Source organism: Pomacea canaliculata, linkage group LG8 (assembly GCF_003073045.1).
Source record: "Pomacea canaliculata isolate SZHN2017 linkage group LG8, ASM307304v1, whole genome shotgun sequence".
NCBI classification, from domain to species: Eukaryota; Metazoa; Mollusca; class Gastropoda; order Architaenioglossa; family Ampullariidae; genus Pomacea; species Pomacea canaliculata.
The window spans coordinates 18,050,777-18,070,524 of NC_037597.1; the positions used below are offsets into that span (position 1 = coordinate 18,050,777).

At 37.6% G+C, this 19,748-nt stretch overlaps 1 protein-coding gene across 11 annotated transcripts; it reads right to left on the bottom strand.

Annotated features, from left to right (window-relative positions):
- Nucleotides 1-476: 476 nt before the first annotated feature.
- LOC112570134 (trichohyalin-like) lies at nt 477-12,064 on the bottom strand. Of its 11 annotated transcripts, XR_003100589.1 has the most exons (14): nt 11,928-12,064; nt 11,214-11,321; nt 10,499-10,591; nt 9,252-9,411; nt 8,146-8,235; nt 7,271-7,449; nt 6,337-6,512; nt 5,549-5,828; nt 5,158-5,299; nt 4,263-4,411; nt 3,836-3,952; nt 3,327-3,389; nt 1,812-1,933; nt 1,281-1,422 (listed from the first exon to the last, which is right to left on the bottom strand). XR_003100589.1 is itself a non-coding variant. In XM_025248394.1 (13 exons), the coding sequence occupies exons 2-13, from the start codon at nt 11,232-11,234 to the stop codon at nt 1,234-1,236; spliced, it is 1,797 nt and encodes a 598-aa protein (XP_025104179.1). In that variant the 5' UTR covers nt 11,235-11,321; nt 11,928-12,064; the 3' UTR covers nt 477-1,233. The 11 variants fall into 11 exon arrangements, 9 of the variants coding, with proteins under 9 accessions (XP_025104179.1, XP_025104181.1, XP_025104178.1 ...); XM_025248394.1 differs by lacking the exon at nt 3,327-3,389 and having other exon boundaries at nt 477-1,422; nt 3,748-3,952; nt 8,146-8,226; XM_025248396.1 differs by lacking the exon at nt 3,327-3,389 and having other exon boundaries at nt 477-1,422; nt 3,748-3,952; nt 5,158-5,245.
- Between the last annotated feature and the right edge of the window lie 7,684 nt (nt 12,065-19,748).

Sequence of the window (19,748 nt, forward strand, 5' to 3'; positions counted from 1 at the left end):
AACCTGGTAACTGTTTCGATGAAGGAATACAACTGAACCAACTAAAAAATGCGGGTTGTCTAAGTTACACAATTTTGATTTGCTGTATATTGAATTCTGCAGTGCATCAGGAGTCGAAACAACCCAACCTTTAGTCTCAGGGTGTACTTGACTTCTGACCTATGTACAGGAGATAGGCCTCCATGTAGTTGAAGCCTCATGGTAGCAAAACAGACACACGTAAGGTCAAAGTGTCCTCCTGTGCCAACATTCCACATGCTGTACCTATTGGAGACTCTTACGAACATGAAATAGCCTTATCAGCCACCTCCAAGCCCATCCCCCCGAGATCCTCAAATTATCTTTCTTTTTAAAAGTCATTGTAATTATCCGCCTCCGATGGACGAACAAACGTAAGGCATCTCACTCTAGTCTACTATAAAATATGCAGTCACTGCCCATTTCTCCACATTTTCCAAAAACTGGCAAACACCAAAGAATTGTTGACATGTTTAATAACAGTATATAGCTGCAATATTAACATGTTTAATAACGGTATATAGCTGCAGTTTTTGTACAAACAAAATGTGTCTTTATGATATGAATTAAGTTAAGAAAAATGTATTCTTTCTCGTCTGTGACATAAAGTGACACACGAGCACAGGACGGATCAACAGTATGATGTACATTAATATACAAGAGGCCACATTGCACATAAGGTAAACACTGGACAACAACAGGACAACGTCAGTTTTACAAGTAGAACTCTTCAGTCTCAGAATCAATCTTAGAAGTAGAGCTTTTTTAGTTTTAGAAAAATTAAACAGTTCACACATACAAAGAAACATAATACACAGACGCAGGCGCGCTCACACACCCACCCACACACACACAAAGAAATTTTCTGGAAAAGCCATTTCATAGATTCTCCCTTGAAACAAAAAAAATCAAGTGTGTTAGCGAATTTAGCTTACAGCACAATTCACTTTCTCAAACCAGTGTAATTGAAAAAAAGTTTCGAAAATGGTCGCTGCTAAACCTCTTCATTACAGTGAACGGATGCTGCTCTCTAGGCACGCCACCTTTTGTTAGGTGTTGTGGACGTCGTTGTTTGACTGTATCCAATCCTCCCCTCAAGTCAACGGTCTCCATCTAAAGGCTAAGCGAGCCCAGTAGCACAGCGCATGTAGCATGAAAAGAAATAAACGTTTTCCCGCGGTTTTTGTTTCCAGTGGACAAACGAGTGCTGGTCACCTAGTGGCCGGTAGGGCGGACAATGCGATGCACAGTATTGCGCCATGTCTGACATGTTTCCTGCAGTTTGCGACACTGTCGCTGTGCAGTCCGCAGCCTTCTCTCCGTCTGCTGCAGTTCGCAGGTGAGTTCAACATTCCGCACATACAAGTCCTTGGCAATCTCCGCCAGCTTCGTGCTGGACCGACACTGTGAAAAAACAGTGGCATTAGAACAGCAGGCTAACATGTCTCGTGCATATTTGATCATTGAAAACCGTCTGAGGTGAGTTACGCTGATAAACTGATTTTTAAAGACTGTTTACTTACTCGAACAAAATTATCATCCTTGAAATAGTGTGTGGTGTGTATATATATAGTTGTCTTTATAATATAAAAATCTGAGGTGTTATCGTGGCGCGTGAAGAAGTCTTTGTGGGTTTAATGAGACATCTGCTGTAAACCTGTCTGTTGAAAGAATATATATACAAACAGAACATGTTTGCTAAAACAATGAGAACCATCTTAATATGACAAAAGAGATGCCTGCGTTTAGACAATGAATGTTATGTAAGTAGGTAAAAAATTGATTAAAACAACCAATTGTTTATGTTGTAGGACCAAGTTGCGATGCAAGTCCTGGGTGGATCTCAACTGCAGCTGCATTTCCCGCTTCTCCTCCTCCCAGGCAGTTCGCTCCCCCTGTCTCTGCTTCTCTGCTTCTGTGACGATACATACAGAGTGGATCTTGCCCTAGACTGCAGCCAGTGGTCACGAGCAAGTTACCCATCTTAGCTTTAAAAAAAAAACCCCAAATCAAACCAAGACAAAGCCACCCGATTAAAGCTATACTAGATTCTGACAGTTTGCTCAACATAAACAGTTTCCCTGCTGGGAAAACTTCCATGATCATGTCCTGTAACGCATTTCCTAAGTCGACAGAACACAGCAGAGCCTGGTACCTGTACACTAAACACTGAGAAGAGTTTCTTTCGGTGTTGCAGTTCCCACCCACTGACCCTGCTGACCAAACTCGCATGCGTAACCAGAACCCATGTCCACCTAAAATATGCTGTCCTAATACTGAGGGAAGCCTGTCAGACCAGACATCGTCACAACAGCCGCAGTAAAAGTCACCGAGTGCACTTTTGCCCCAAGACACAAGATGGTAGCTGACTATCAACTACTGCCTCTGGCGATGTCAATTAGTAGTAGCAAAACTAAATAATTAAAAAAAAGACAATGACAGACGCAGAGACCACACAAGAAACAGGGTTTCCAGAGACCCACGTAAGGTTCCTTCGGACAATCGTAAGGACCTAGATGATAGTGTCCGTGTTTTAACTTTACACTCACTGAGGGGCTTGCTGCTTGCTAGGTTGTTTTTGCCTAATGTGTTAGCTATGGAGCCAGTGTTACAACAAGAAATTATCAACAAGCAGTACAATTTAATTAAAGGGATAAATGTCCAAAAGGAGAAGTGTTAAAGAATATTTCATCCTCTTTATATTCTGATAGAAATAGTTATTCTTGGTGCTTATCTGCGATCGAATACAATCAAATTAGAAATAGTAACAAAATTGGACAGTAACTAACTTCAGAAGTGTAGTCTATTGAAAGTGAAATCACTGGTGATGCTCATACCGGTTTTTCCTACTTTCGTTTGACAAACCTCCAGCTCATCACCTTCCCCCGTCAGCCCTCTTTAATGCGCACTTCCACAACACCCTTGCTCAGTGGGTTAAACTTCAAAGCAGTTTAGACCCAGACTCATTACAACCCTTTCATGTTATTAGAATGGCGACAAGTAACGACTGAAAGCCTTAAAGTTTCATGCAAACTGATTCAAAAGTTGCAATAAATAACTACTTTGAATAGTCTTCTTATAATTGGTCCTCATTCTAGCCACTCTTGTTCCTCGTTGATAGTTCATTAAATAAATTTGTTGATTTTTTTCACCTGCCTTTGCTGACGAGTCTAAGTATTAGTGAAAAAGGATCAGGCCTGGATTTGAGGTAATATTTTCTGAAAGACTTGTATCGACTCTGGGCAAATATAAGATCTTCTAAGACTATACTTGGAAACATGTAAATGCAATGGCTTACAAAATCTTACTTGGAACAATCTAAAGGTATGGACTCGTAAGGCCCGGTAGGGACCCCACGAACCCTGAAGAAACTGAAGAAGCATACAAAGAAGAATGAACACGCTAGGATACCAATATTGTAAACGCTGTTGTACCATAACATGGAACATAACTGTAACATCCAAAATGCAGGTAGCAGGGATTATTTTGAAACAAAGCAGAATGAGCACTAATAAAACAGACAATGCAAGTCTGAATCAATTTATGGTTCTTGATCAATGAGCTAAAATTATATAGAAAAAAAACATGAATCGAATGCAAAGTAAAATACTGCATAGCATGATGCACAAAAAGAAAAATTATGAAGTGACAACTTGGAAAAGAAAAAGACTACTTGGTGTTTATTCTACAGCAAAGCATGCCCCCTGCCTTGTGAAGCTCCCTGCTCACCAGCCATGATTCTGTCGCTCAGCTGCATGTGTTCCACAAGCGCCTGCTGCGGGGAGCTAGCATGCCTCTGGCTCTCTACAAGGCTCACCTGCAGACCTGAAAAAGACTCCAGCTCTCTCAGGTGAGCGGCCTGCACCTTCACTTCCTCCGCACCCTGCATCCTCTGCTTTTCGCCTGCAGTCATCTCCGTACTGGTCGCCATCATCTTTAGGTACAACAGAAACATTTGCTTGTCTTCAGTGGCTTTGGAATACAGGAATGTTTACTATTTTTACAAGCTTTGTGTTGTTCATGTAAATCTCTCTTCCAAAAAACAAAAAACAAATTTCAACTGGAAATATTACTCCAGGGCTAACTACAGAGCTGGAAATTTACTTATACAATGTATTCCTGATGTAAGCATGCTGGTTTTAACCACAGTCTGCTTGTAAATACGGTCTGTGTCCACTCCTGTTGGGATCTTCAGTCATTCAACAGCTGTCTGCAATAAGTACTCATGACATCTTGAAACTGACCGTCACTTGTCTCCATGTCTGCAGACTGTGAGTGACATTCTGCTCTGTGATACTAGCTTCTCTGAGGTTTGCCAACTCCTGCTCAAGGTTGAGGATCTTCGATTCATAGTGACTTTCAAGAGTCACCTTCTCCTGCTCAAAAGCAGAATCTGCAAGAAGAAACCAAGACTTCTTATAAGTACAATGCTATACATGCAAGAACTACTGTACACAGGTCTTACTAATTTTTCTCATTGAGCTTACGGAGGGTTCAAGGGCAAAAACTGCTGATAGTTCTTTGACTTATTTTCAACTTTGGATCAATAGTATGTGTGCATGGCAGATTTTATTTTCTCCAGTCAGTTACACTTTTAGTCAAAATTTAACAAGGTGTTAGAATTGGTAATGATACTGGCAATAGTCTTTCAGTCTATGTAGTGTTTCTGCGTTTTGTTCTGCTCTGCCCTTGAAGCTGGAAGGACTTTTTGGTTCAGAATGGAATTTTATAGGAGATGTGCAAAGCACCTTATTCATCCAACAGTTATTACCTACTGTGCTGCAAGTTTTAGCTGATGCTTTGAGAACTGAATGAACTTATATAGTGTGTGCATGCATGTTCATGAATGTCCTCTCTGTGTGTGTGGGAAGTGGGGGGAATGTGGGCGAACATATCAATCAGTATGATAATGTGCAGTGAGCCTGGCACATAACGAATACTCCAATTATTATAAAGTATGATACACATGTACAAGTAATGTACAATCTGTGTATAGACATAAATATAACATAAACAAACATAAAGGTGTTCACACTTTTGTTGTCATTATTCAAATACCATTTGGAATCATAAGCTCATCATAAAAGCTAAACAAGAAGAAAAAACCATTATCATAATCATAAAAATAAATCCACTTACAAAGTGCTTCTCTGTCAAAAGAGTTTTCAGAAGCTGACCCACTTTCTGTGTTAGGCTGCTGATGTTCATGCAATGTGTCCTTTCGCTTCTGCACAAGTTGATAGAAGTCATCCTTTAACTTTCCTTCTAGAGCTGACTCTCCCTGTTAAGAAAATGCATCGTCTAACAGGAAGAGCTATTTCTTCAGAAACCCTAGATTAACCTCAAAATTATAGCCAGCTAATTTGTTATACCTTCAAAGATTGTTTCAAGGATACTACATATCATTAAAAGGCAACATGATGCCTGCCATTGTTAGTCCATCAATATGTCAGAGAAAACCTCCATTTACACTCAATACAAGGAGGGCATACTACCAATGCCGCATGCATAAATGAAAATATAGTGACACCTGATCAAAAACTCTCTTCAGCTCAGATTGAAGTTTGGTCTCAAAGGCACTCTGCTGTTCTTGCAACTTTTGTTGACACTCTTTCTGCCACACAAGTTCTTTGTTAAGACAAGATGACAGTTTGTTTTCAACATCCAACAATTTTGCTATTAGGGCAGCATTCTCTTTTTTTAGATCTTGTATGATGGACTCATTCTGGGAAAGATGACGGTGCAAGTCTGAAATTTCCTTCATCTGGTTCCGGGGAAACTTTTCCTTGTCTTGAATTTCTTCTCTTGCCCTGTGACAAAACTCAATAACTAATTCTTTTGATGGCAAGGCAACAGAAACAAAAAATAATTAAGCAGTTCTATATTTCTTCATATTTTGAATGATACTACATCTATCTATTCAGACAACCAATGCTATTTTTTTTCTGTCTCATGCCAAAGCAAACTAAACAATGCAAAAGACATTATCTTCTATAACAACCATGCTTGCTGGGGCTGTTTTTGCGATTGAAACTCTGTCATCTCCAACTGTTAACAAGACAAATGATCTATCATCAGTTCTTTTTTATATTCTTGATGTCTGAGAGATTTTTGGCTTATGATAAGAATATTTTAAATATTTACATCTATTATGGGAATTAGTAGTAAAGAATGGGTTTGGGTCACAACTGCAGTGATGTCTAGGCATTTTCATTTAGACTCCTTCCTAAGATAGCTTTAGGGGACAGCTTAGTGGAGCCCCAAGAACTTAGAACTTGTACCCATCACAGATTACAAGTACAGAGAACCCATTCCAACCTGCCGGCTAGAACTTGCTGAATCTTCTGCTGATGCTGCAACTCCATGTAGTTCTTGCGGGACTCATACTGCTGCAGCAGGTCCTGCTTTTCAAGAGCAAAAATATTCTGCAGCTCTTTCTGCTGCTCTGCCAGACGCTGATTCATGACTGCCTGAAAGTCTTCTGTCATCCTAGTCTGTGAAGCCATATTAATAATATCTGATAAACATCTGACATTTCCTATTGCCTACTTTGGTACAAAGAGTAGGCAAAAATGTTGCATCCCAAGAAGCTATGAAACAATGAAACTGAATGAAAATCTTTTAAGTCTAAAAGCTTCAGAATAACTTGCACTCATAACTTGGAAGTGTTAGCATCATATAATCAACAGAATTGTTTAACCATATTAAAAAGTACAACTTGTACAAGGAATGTTTGAATGTCAAACTCAGGATGTCTCCTCACAGCCTACAATTGCTGATGAAGTGTGCAAAAGGCTCCAGGTGATGCTTATGTATTTTTTCTTGAGTGTAAAAGTTAAGATTAAAATTAACATTAATGTCATTAAGTAACATCAAGCATGAACAGAAGAAAGGCAACATTTTATAAATTTGTTTATATTATAATTCTATTTTCATAACCTACCCAACCTTTTCTTCTACCTTCACTTGCAAGAAAAAGGGGACTTACTCAACAAAGAAAAATTATAATGAAAAGTCAGAATCAAACAAAGAATCTGAGAGGAGGAGAACTGGTATTTTATGCCTAGCCAGCGGCCAAGCAAAGCATCTGGCCCTGTAAACAGGTGCCATATTCAGAGAAAAAGCAACATGCCTGAGACAAGATCTGAACCCAGGACAGTCAATCTTGACTGTATTGGTGACCAGTGAACCACCACAAAGAAACCTGAGTCAATGCACACATTTTTAATGCACATGTACACATATTACACACCTTCTCCCTTTCAAAGGCTTTTATTATCTGTTCTTTCTCTTCTCTCTGCTTATCTTCTAAGTCTGCAATCTCCACACGGTAGGCATGTTCTACCTCCTTTCTCTCTCTTTCTCGGAGCTCTCCTCGCCTCTGTCGATGAAGATGTTTTAATTCACTGCTGAGACTTGGGGAGCTGTCAGCTGCAATAAGTTTCAGGGAAAATCAAGGAAGAAGAAAATAACTTGGCATGTCAACAACTAATGTTACACGCACAATCCATATCAAAACTAAATAAAAAAAACTCAGCAAACATCAACTTTTCCTCTTTCACCAAATATTTTCTACTGAATTTCTCAACAGTTAAGTAGTTATGGCATTAGGAAATGTGATACATTGGATCATTATATATTTACAATATATTTGAAATGTAATTTATAAATTAAGCACTACTTCTATATTTCTATACTTTCATCACAAAAAAATTTAATATACCCTTTCTTGGGCTTTCAAGACATACTCTGCTAAGACTCATTCCAATGCAAGTCTCTCCAAAAGCATATCAAGGCAAACACTGAACTGATAAACAACAAAAACATAAAATGGAATTTGAGAAAGGCAAAAGCTCCCCACCACCCTTTCTTCCTACCCAAAAAAGCAACAAAAACCAGATTACAAGTTGCTGCCACAAAGAGAGACTTTAATTAAACAGATTCAAATTACAGTGCACACAAAGACTTAAGTGCATGTGTTTGTGCATCAATACTAGTGTACCATTATGCATTCACTAAACTGTAAAACAAATAACAATGCACACAATGAAGCATGGATTTTTAAAAAATGGCAGAAAAAAACAATAAGCAATGATATCTCATTGGATGAAAAAAAATTAAACTAACATTCTTCAGGTGTTGCCAGGAGACTGCGGCGGTTAAAGTAGAATCCTTCAGAAGAACTTAAAAGTTCATCATCATCCATTTCTGAAGCATCTTGTTGGTTGTAGGTAAAGTATTGCATAGAAGCAAACAGCAAGAAGGGATGAGATGGAGGTGTTGATTGTTGTTGATTATTAACAAAATTTCTGCTATTAAATAATAAATTCAATGGGAGCCCTCACATTCCTTTATAAACTATACAGCTTACTATCAAAACTTGATAAAACTAAATAAAAATTATTTCACTTAGCATCAAAAATCTAATAAAAATTTGTTCTTTTCATTTCAGGAGTATCTAAAGCTGATGATAAAATTGTCAAAATTTTATTTTTTTTAAATACATTTAAGCTCAGTCTAGCTTTTTAGCTGAGTCTAGAAAACAAAATGTTTTATGCAGCTTACAGAGAGATACAGAGATGTCAAGTTGCTCATTTAAAAAACATTTTAAGCAATAAAAAGAAAAATTTATTCATGTATTCAAATAATATGCAACACAGTGAGGATTGTATTCTGAATTAATGATGGCCATGAGGGAGGAAGAACAAGTGTAAAATGTTCAGAAACTTTAAAAATAGCATTCTGTTGACATTTAAATTCTTATTTGAAGCCATAAAACGTGCTATTTAATGTGGCTGTTTAAGAGTACCTTTAAAACACAACCCAGTTTTAAAGTCACACCCCAACCCCATATTTTACAAAAACAATGAAAATTATGTGTATCTAGCATTTGTAGAATAAACACTGTTGCAGATTTTATATTTAAGAAATAATTTGAAATACAACTTTAGTCATTACAACATGTACATGAAACTTAAAATGTATTAAATTTCACAAACATCGACAAAAGGGTTAATTAGTGTATGTCATCATAAATCTGATTACAAAATATTAATGCCAAGCCAAACTTTAATTAACAGCTTTCAGTGCATAAAGATAAAGTGCATTAAATATGAATTTCAGTATTCCATTTCAGTTGGATTTTTTAAATAAGAAAAAAAAAACTCCAGAAAATCAATATGAGAATTGGAAAAACATTTAAAATAAAGCTTTTGATTCTTCATAGCAAATACCTGAGGACAGGGATGAAGTTTGTGTTCGAACAGGTATACGTGATGCTAAGGAATTTCTTCTCGCTGAAACACTGCTTCCATGGCGTAAACTTGCTGCTAGACTTTGGCGCTGCATTTCCTCAATTTGCACCATCAATTCATCAACGCGATCTTTAAGTTCCTGTGTCATGTGATGGAATACATTAGTTTCACTTATTTAAAAGCCAGTACAATAGATTTTGCAATGCTATGTGTCTACAGAACTCTTGTGTTCACAAAAGAAAACTGGAATCTGCAGCAATTAACATGCTGGATTACACCTCAGATAAAGACCAGATGGTTGGCAGAAATGATTGACCAGTGAGTTTTTGTTGTCCTGAAAGGACGGAGGGGGCCACAGGGTGAAGGAGGCCACACTCCAACCTATATAGGCAGACCCCAGCAGCACAATCCACACTGTCCAAGAGCCGGCACTAATGGGATGTGGAGCTTTGGGAAAATAGAAGCCTAATAGGGAAAAAGACAAGCTTTAAAAAAAATGTGAAAACGGAATTTACTTTTACTCCACTAAAAAGGGGAGGTAATTTGAGTTCTTGGAATTTCAAAGATTGTGAAAACTACGGATTATCTCCATCTCCCAAGATATCATTCCTCCAGGTGCTATACATGGGGCTTTGGGTGGTCACTTCTGCTTGCCACCCCCTAACACTGGCTGAAATCACCACCATCTCAACTAGCTGCCTGGTTGAGGACAGCGCTGCCTAGAGTTTGTCTTGTTAAGTGGTGGTTGACAGTAACTGCAGACAGCCAGCAAGCGGAGGCCATAATAAAGAATCAACAACCTATGGCTATAAGCATTATCTTCATAAAGTGTGCATGAATGTGTGCCATGTGATAAGTGAGGAACATATAAAGTTCAGTTTTATCTGCTGCTGATAAAAAAAAAAAAAATGAAGTCACACCTTCTGCTACATAATATAACATTTGTCATTATATTTTCCTTAACTATCTGGCTCCAGCTATGGCTTGAACCCAAAGACTTCAAACTTCAACAGAAAACTTTAAGGAATAGCCAAGACCTGGAAACACTGCTCAGTTTATGGCAGCATCTGGAGTTGTCCTAAAGCAACCTGTCACATGACGTCATTTTATTTCCTATCTGCCACTCCTTTGTGACTTTTTTTAAAAAACCTGTGGTAATGCAGAAATAAAAATGCACAATAAAAACCTTGCTCTGTGGGTATAAAATAAAGCAAAAGAGTGTTTACCTTGTTTTCTGCAACTAATCGGTTAGTAGCTTCTACTGCAAGTTGTTTCTCTCCTTCCAGGGATGGACTTCTGGGGGAGTCCAATTTTGTAAGCTGTAAAAAAAGAAAACAAGGCAATCATAACACAACTATAGCTGGAGAAAACATTTTCAGGATTTAACCTTACAGCAGCATCTGGACTTCAGTCTTGATGCAACCAGTCGCATTCACCAATGAAGACCAACATTAAGATTTTTCACTAGTGATGCCCTGTACTGTCACTGTAAAGTACAAACATACTTTCAATGTACTATATTATCATTGTTGTGGGCACAACCAATTACAAAAATAAATAATCTGAAGAAATGAATTCTTGTGGTTTCTTGATGATAGGCCTGAAACAATGCAGACCAATTTAGCTCAACAACATGCAGACTAAAAACATTTGCACCAGTGAGCCATCTTAAAAAAAAATTCAAATAACTGATTTGTGGAGAAAGACAATGAATGCAGCTTCAGAAATGTTTTAGGCAAACGCTAAAGAGATTGATAATTAACAATTTATAGGAGACACTATTCTATGTTCTGATGCAAACTGTTAAAAAGCAGCACATCACATAGCACATGCTGATTTTGATAACTAAAGAATGAAAACAAAGAGGTAAATAAATTAGATAATCAAACAAATTAGATAATCATTTTTACACAGTAGCAAATAACCAGCAATGCACCACACCTGCTTCTGCTGCAGTTGCATCTCTTTCTTCAGCCTGAGATACTCTTCTTCCCATTCTGCTTGTCTTTCCCTCACTTGAGTCAGCTCCTTGCAAGTCTCTGCTACCTCCTAAAATGCACAGATGTTCAAATTTCTATATCAAGGATGAAATATAAAACTTCTCAGTCAATAATACCCATTTGCCATCAAGGATTCAACGCAGGTCAGTACTTTCCAAAACTCTGGTAGAGGTATGTTTAGTGGCATACGAAAAGGAAAGAGCAAATTAATTAAAAAAAATTCATCCATGCAGTTACACAGGTCTGTTTTCCCATCATAATGGGCTAGCATATCAAAATCCAAGTCACTGTATGATTAGATGACTCAAACCAGAACATACAATTATAAAATATGCTTCACACATGAGCATCAACAGTTTTGGTGCTGTAAATATAAAATATAATTTCTTACTAAATCTGGTTTGGGGCACAGTGCCATGATAATTCTAGACCCGTTGTGAGCATAGCTAGACTTTATTTGCGATCTGATAAATGATGAAATAAGCATTATTAAAATTTATGAAAATGACTTGCATGACAAGCCAGCATGCCAAGGAATTAACTGGGTTAGCGCCACCATCAACGTATTAAACTGGATCGTTAACTGACTTTGTAACAAATTGGAGCAGCTTACAGTTATGTCTGCAAGCCCAGTGTAGCACAAACACACACATACTTGCTGGCTTTTCAGGAGCTGCTTATGCAGACTGGAAACTTGCTGCTCCAACTGCTGTATATTTTCCAGTGCCTGTTTAGACTAGCTGCCTGTGAGACCCTCAACTCTTTCTCTTCCTTGTGTTGAATCTGGAGGCTACGTAACTGTTCCTGATGTTCAAGATCCAGTGATCTGTAACAAGCACAGAACCTCATTCTCTAGCTAAGCATCATCACAGACAACATACGATGAAGATGAAGGTCAGTGTACATGAGGGACAAAGCCTTAATCTTTATGTAAGACAAAATGAGGAGCTGCTAATCAGCTGTTTCAGTCAAGTCTCACTCACCGTAGCTGAGCTTCGTAAGTTTTCTCCAATTGTGCATGGCGTTCATCCACCTCAGCTGCCAGCAATGCATTGTGGGTAAGAGCTTCAGCCAGATTCCCTCTCAGCTTGTTACGCTCCTCTACTGTCTGGTCTAACACCACCCTGTTACAAAAAGGAGCTTTGAAAAAATTCTTAGCATAGCATATCATAAAACAGCTTGTGTGAAGCAAAGGCCTTTAGTACTGTTGCCAATTCTTGACAGAAAGTCTCATTTGGTTCCCATGCTAATTTAAGTCTTTAAAAAGCATGTGCACACACATTAACACATATATTGATATATACGTATATGGAATACATTCAGTGTATTTATAGCTGTGTGAAAATAACTTAATATACAATAAACTAAATATAAAACTGATAGTGTCCACACAGTGCAAGACACTGACAAAATGTTACCTGAGGTAGCCCAGCTCATGCTGGAAAGTTACACTAATGATGTGACCCAGGAAGTCCTCGCTACTCATCTGGCCCATCCACTCACAGATTAGAGCTTGTGACAGGTCCTTCAGGTTAACTTTGGTCTCAGAGCTGAATCCCATACTCTAACATGGAAAGGACAGCAGAAAGATTTAATAAAAGTGTAATTCACTCTCTTTCCCAGAGATGCCTGTAGATCCTTGCACAGTGTAATATCCTCTAAATTTAATATATAACATAACTAGAACCAAAAAAAAGAAAAAAGAAAAATCTAAAGAGGATGACTCTGTTTCTGTTTAGACACTGACGAAACTGCTTGGGACACTGTCTTTTTCACACTTGCAGCATGTACGTCTCTAGAACAACACTTTTCCCACAATCTATACTAAATAAAGGGTGTATCTACTTGCTTCTTACTACATTACTCACATCAGCAGCACAGATGCTCAAAAAGAAACAGGTTGGAGCTTTGACCAACAGTGCTACACGATATTCTGCCAAATACAACTAACATCAATATGTGAACTCAACTCTGACACTTACAAACGAATGTTAAAAGGAAAGAACGTTTGTTACCCTAAGAATTTCAGCTCCATGGTGCAAATGAAGACTTTCCCAAAACTCAACTATTTCTCCTTCCTTTGCAAATCTGCAAGGACAAATATCTAACCTTTTAAACAATAACGATTTAAAATCAAGTAAGAAAATTACTGGAATAATAAAAAATGTATAAATAAAACTGTACATACAAAAGAAACATGAAAATAAACCAAAAAAAAAAAAAACCACAATTAAGACTAATAGCTTATTCGTTGTTGCTTCTTGAGGAACATAGGGCCGCAACAACACCTCATTAAGACTACTAAATATTAAAATATTTCACTGTAACAACAAAATATCACTACCAAAAAAATAAAGTAAAGCCAAATCAACTCCCCAAATATTCAGATGTATGTTTAGGAATATAAATATACATATGCAAGAATAAGCCATGTTAATCATGGATGCATAAATTTAACTATGTATCCATGAATGTGCTCGCACAATTGCATGGCCCATCTATGAGTGCAAAGTAGTCTTGCTGCACCTTCATACAGGTTTAATTCCTAAAATTCATTCATACACATTACAATGTCTTTCAAAAGAAAACTCAATTAAAAATATGTAAAATATATTTAGCAATTATGATGTTACACACACCCAGTATTACTTGATTCAAGTAATGAGAATAAAGAAATTGTCTCTCCATTGGTGTAAAGGAACAAATCATTTTGATTAAGATGTGCTGGTGGAGGAGGCGGCCGCTTTTTTTTCACATGAAGGGGGCGAGGAAAGGGGGTCATGGTGGGGGTCTCAAAGTCAGGTGAGGTCAAGTACTGGGATAAACCGCTGACAAATTCATCGAAGCTGATGTAGCCATCATGATCCATGTCAAGCCTGGCAAACAGGTCTTCTAGCTCCTGGAACAAAAACAGAAACACTGAGACACTGTGGACCGATTCATGGAGGATGACAATGTCTTCCACATGAACCAACAAGGCACCTAAATTTTATGACATAAAATTTACCTTTAAAGGAAAATCCACACTGGCAAACATATGTGCACACACATCATCATTTATTATTATTTTTAAACAGACACATTTTATGTGAGCACATTACATTTAATGCATGGAGCAATGTAGTTTTTACAACACCATATTCACTTCATTTGTCAGTAAATAACTAACAATAAATACTAGTTTGTTTTTTTTAATTAAAGATAGACAAAACTTGATTTTACAAGATGCTGAAAAAAGACAGTTCAGCCCTTGCTACTCTTAGCATAGTTGACCTTTCCTAATGTCACCTATCAATGTGTGGATTTTGCTTTTAGGTGGTGTTTGAATGTTGGTCCCTACTGTAGGGCTGTTATATGGTCCATCGTGTTATTTTTTCCCCTCAAATCACTCTGTTCCAGGGGCAGGGTGCTGTTGGCCTAACAAGCAAATAGCTTCATGTGCTTTTAATAATTGTTTTGAATTTCCTTTCTATATGAAAATCAATCTTCTGTAATAAGATTGGCCTGTTTTTGCTTTACCTGGTTTGGGATTGGGGACTATTGTGGCCATTTTCCATGCAATAATGAAGGAACCACAATCTAGAATTTCATTAAAAAATGTATGATGTATGATGATGATTATGAGGATAATAGCAAACATTGTCACTTAATTTAATATCTAATGCACATAATCAAATAATTCACTTAGTTATCAACACAGCTTCTCTGACTATGAGAACACTTAATAGTGACAGGCTGCCTCTACTAATCATGCACACTTATGTTCTGTGATCTAACCTCATCTTCCATTTGTTCCATGCCAATGAACTGGCAAACAAGACCTAGCTCCAGCTGTGTCAGGTAGCCATGGTGACCAACACCCAATTTGGTACAGATGTGTATAAGATGTTCCATGCTGGAATTTTCATTGAAGTCATATCTATGATCAGGGGATCCTTCCATCTGACCTGCAAGCAGGATTGTTACATTCTGAAATGTTTTGTACCAGTGTATGTATAGTAAGCTTAAAGGCCTTTTTTTCTAAAATGTCTAGTACAGATTGCAATGCACTGACTGGTCCATAAGCATTCTTATGCATCGCACCAATATAATCTAAAATAACATTATGAACTCCTAAAGCACTCCATCAATTACTAAAATAATTTTATGATCCTCTGTCTCCCTTAATTTAGAGTTCTGAATATAAACTAGTAACTATAAAAAAGATATTAATTAAAATGCTTGATACTTTAATAATAAAAGATTTCACAAAGTCCTTACAAGTTTATCAATACAAACACACCAACTCAGTCAAACAATGCTAATCATAGTGATATGGACTTTAAGTACTGCTATAATGTCTAATATTTTGTTTTCATTTCTGAAAAATAGACAGTATCTATAGCAATGCATGTTTCTTCAACAAGTGTGATTTAGATAAGGTAAGCTAACCTTCTGCCTCGAAGGTTTCCACTTCACCTTCACTTGACTTTCTGTGTTTACCACCTGGATGGTTATCAGTTTCATCCTTAAGAAAAAAAATAGAAAACATTATTTTGAAAAAAAGTTTAAAAAAGTTTTAAGGAGCACATCGAGGAAATACAAAAAAATGGAATATACAATATTACATAAAACATACATGAATAACAGACTGAAGTGCATCAGGAAGAATTATTTATGCATACTGCTTTAAGGCTATAACATTTTAATACCTTTCCAAAGGGAAAATTACATTGATAAATAAATTAATTGCAAACTGAACACTTAATATCATGCGGCATCACAACCAAAACAGGTTACATTCTCTGTGCTGACACACAATAATAAAAACAGGAACATTCAATTAAAAAAAGAACACAAGTAGTATTGATAAATTTCTTCAAGATATAAGATTTTTGCCGAAAATGGGCTAATAAAGTCATGAGGTGAAAGAAAATTGTGTAATTGCATACTTTTCTACCTCAGTGATTAAATTGAAGTAACTAGTTATTCATTAAATAAATGTATATGAATGAAAAACATATTATGTGTTATCATTATTTCTACAAGTGACACATAATTCATGTTTGGTTTGTAACACCTTGATTGTTACATGGGTTTATTTTTATGCACTGATTTTTTTTTTTGTTCTTTTCAATCAGTCTGGCACAGGATGCTGGCAAACTCATTTAATCAGGACTACCAGTCAAGGACAGGGCAACTGGATGTGGTCACATAACAGACAAGAGGTGGAGCGAGGGATTCTGGAAATTTAATGAGGGGAGATATATAAAAAAATCAGAAATGGGGTTAGGAGTGGATGTTTTTTTTCTGAAGATTCTTGGATGAATACTACTGATAATCACTGTGTGTGTGTGTGCTTTTTTACTGTGCTGTTATAAAATTCCTGTATCTTGTGGACGCTCTTCATCCTTCGCCATTCTATGGAGAAACTAACTGAAACTATCTGCTTAACTTTAGGGAAGCATACTCTCTGTGTTGTGACTTCTTGCACAACTGTGTACCATGTAAGGGAGAATTCATGTGGGTTACATGTTTTTTTTCTGCTATTTACTGCCTGGCCTTCATATATCTCTCAGATGTATTTAAACCAATCCTGAATGCCAGCACCAACAATTATCTATAGCTGTTGCAATATTTTTGACAGCTCTATTCTTGATATGACAATCTCCAAGTTAGTGTTATCATAATACATGAATATATATGCTAGCATCAACTAAAATTACACACTGACAGTTTAAAACTATTTCTCAAACCTGTACATGTGCATGTATGCATTTAAAATGTATTTTATGCATATAGTGAACACATGTAAAGCTTTATTTCATATCAAGAGAGACTGTGCTGGCTCACTGAATTGATTATAGGGAACCTCCAGGTTCTTAGGCAGACTATCAATGGTTTCAGGTCATGTTATCAAACAGTCTGCTTGTTTTGTCAGGTGCACAATATGACACTAGGCACCAGTTGGATGGCTGAGTCAACCAGCCAAATTGCTTTCACCAACCAGCTGGCGCCTGTAACATGTTGTCCATGTGGCCCACCCTCTGTGAGAGAGAAAGTGTGTGTGTGTGGATAGGGGCAAATAAACAAAACTTATTTATGTTTTCACACATTCACCTCTCACTGCTGTTAATGTGATCTTCCCATTCCTGCCATCTACAAAAAAAGTTGTTGTTCTTTTAATTTGCCTATAAATAAACTTATATTTACCCCCTGATTCATCCACACAAAGCCAAACTTAAGAGAAAAATAACTTCTTTCTAATATTAGCTACCCAGTTTATTTTACTGTTTACATCTAAATCAAAAAGCATTCTGTAAACTTTACGAGGCAATATATGATCATACATTCTAACAAGTTTCACCAGTAATGAATACATCTAATCACTGAATTTACTGTTATTGGGTATTTGTGTGATTCACCACAAGCTAGGTCATTTGGTGTGCACCCATCTAATGCCAAGTTTAAAGGCAAAAAGGTGAATGTTTCAAAATATTGAGATGTCTTATCTAATCCCCATAGTTCTATACCATATTGTAACATAGGCTGAATCTGAACATCAAAAAGACTTTTTAAAATGTATATTGTATTATTTGCCAAGTCCTGATATGCACCTGTAAAACTAAGATTAGTAGAAATCAACAATCCTAGGTATTTACAAACATTTACAACAGACATTACAACACTGATGTAGGTCCAGCATCCTCTTGCCCCTAAAACCCGACCCTTGCGGAGATTACAATATACTGACTTCCTGGGAGAATGAGTGTGTGGGAGAGTGAGAAGCTCCACAAGCACTAACTTCGCAAGTCTTTGCTACATGCCCTTGTTGTTTCCATGAAAAATATCACTGTCAGAATAGGACATACAGAACAGGGAAGCGCTGCTGAGAACAACAACCACAACAATGTCAACATACATCACTTTCTCCACCTTGACAATCTTAAAATGCAGGACAGTTTCTCTCTACAGGAAGTACTAGTCTGTCTTGACTACTTGATTTGTTAGGTTGTATAAATCATGTGTTAGGAACAACATCTGCACAGAAGTGGCTAATGTAGTCCCAGTCCCCTACATGTTCTCACTCTCCCTTCACATGCTCATACACACATACATGCCTGCGCGCTCACATTCACACACAGCTGCAGCACTTGGTGGCTAAGAAGGCCTCAGCAATAAATCTCATAGACACATTTATTAACAAATCAATCCCCCCAAAAGACTTGGGATGAATGGGTCCATTCAAAGTGCTTGCCATAAAAATGCAACATAAACACCCCCTACCCCAAACACTTGTTTCTGCGCACCACACTGTAGACGCTATCTTTAGCAAACGATGTCGCATTTAATAGCAGGACAAGAAGCACAGTGAAAGACAGCATCGACATCGCTCACACCAGTCAGTCCATCAGTATCTAACAATGATCCTATGATTGTATGATGACAACAATATTTTTAAATGGCTGTGAAGAATGAACTAATGAACATGGAGCGGCCATCCCACAGCGTGACGTAAACGAAAGAGAGGGGATGAAGAGGGGAGTGAGGGAGTTAAACCGTCGTCAGCAGCAGCAACAGTCGGACCATGATAGAAGACAGGGCACATATCCTCCCTGTTCATGAAAACAGCGAATGAGCTTGTAATGTTCGCAGTCGCCCCTCTTCAGCGCCCTTGAAGCGACATTGCTCTACATTCGTTTTTATCTGACACACTTCAACATCTCAAGCGTAAAACCGTCTTTGTAATCCACGGTTATCTTTTAACAGCCACACACAACACTTGTCTCCATCCCATGGCACATGCACAGTCACACTTGTCGGTGGTCAAATCGTTACGCTGGGGGTTCGGTCTGTTAGCCAAGTGGAAAAGCTCTTTGATGTGCTAAAAGCTGTTGCCACGGTAAATTTTAAAAAAAGAGAGCAGGACAAAAGTAAGTGCTGTTTGTTTTCCAGATGGTAAATGTCTATAAGCTGAAAAGACGAACAGAAAGAGAGAATTTCGTGTTGACAGCAAACTGAAGTGTATGCGGTAACATTTCTTTTCAAACTTTCAGATCAATGTTCATGTTTGATCAGCTTTTCCCAACAATACATCGTCGGTATGAAAGTCACCGTGTCGAAGAAAGCAACAGCTCCAACAACTTTGTCTGACTTGGGGAAAGTACCATGAAAGATGCGTGTTTGCAGCACCAGACATTGACTCCGAAATAAAAGGTGGCGGACAGAGAGCCTTGTACGCATCGTTGCAAGATATACGTTAATAAATGTCCACAAAGCTGTTGCACAATTTTTTTTTTTTATTAAAGAAACGAATCTTTGAGCAAACAGAGAAGTGCGTAGTGATATTTTGCATACTGCCTTTCAATTTCGCTGTTATGTGCATGCCAAAAAAATATTATATATAGAGAGCAACCAATAAATACTTAAATTATAAATTTTTTTTTAAGACCAGTACTCACAAGCTGGCGAGCGCGCGCGCACACGCACGAAAGAG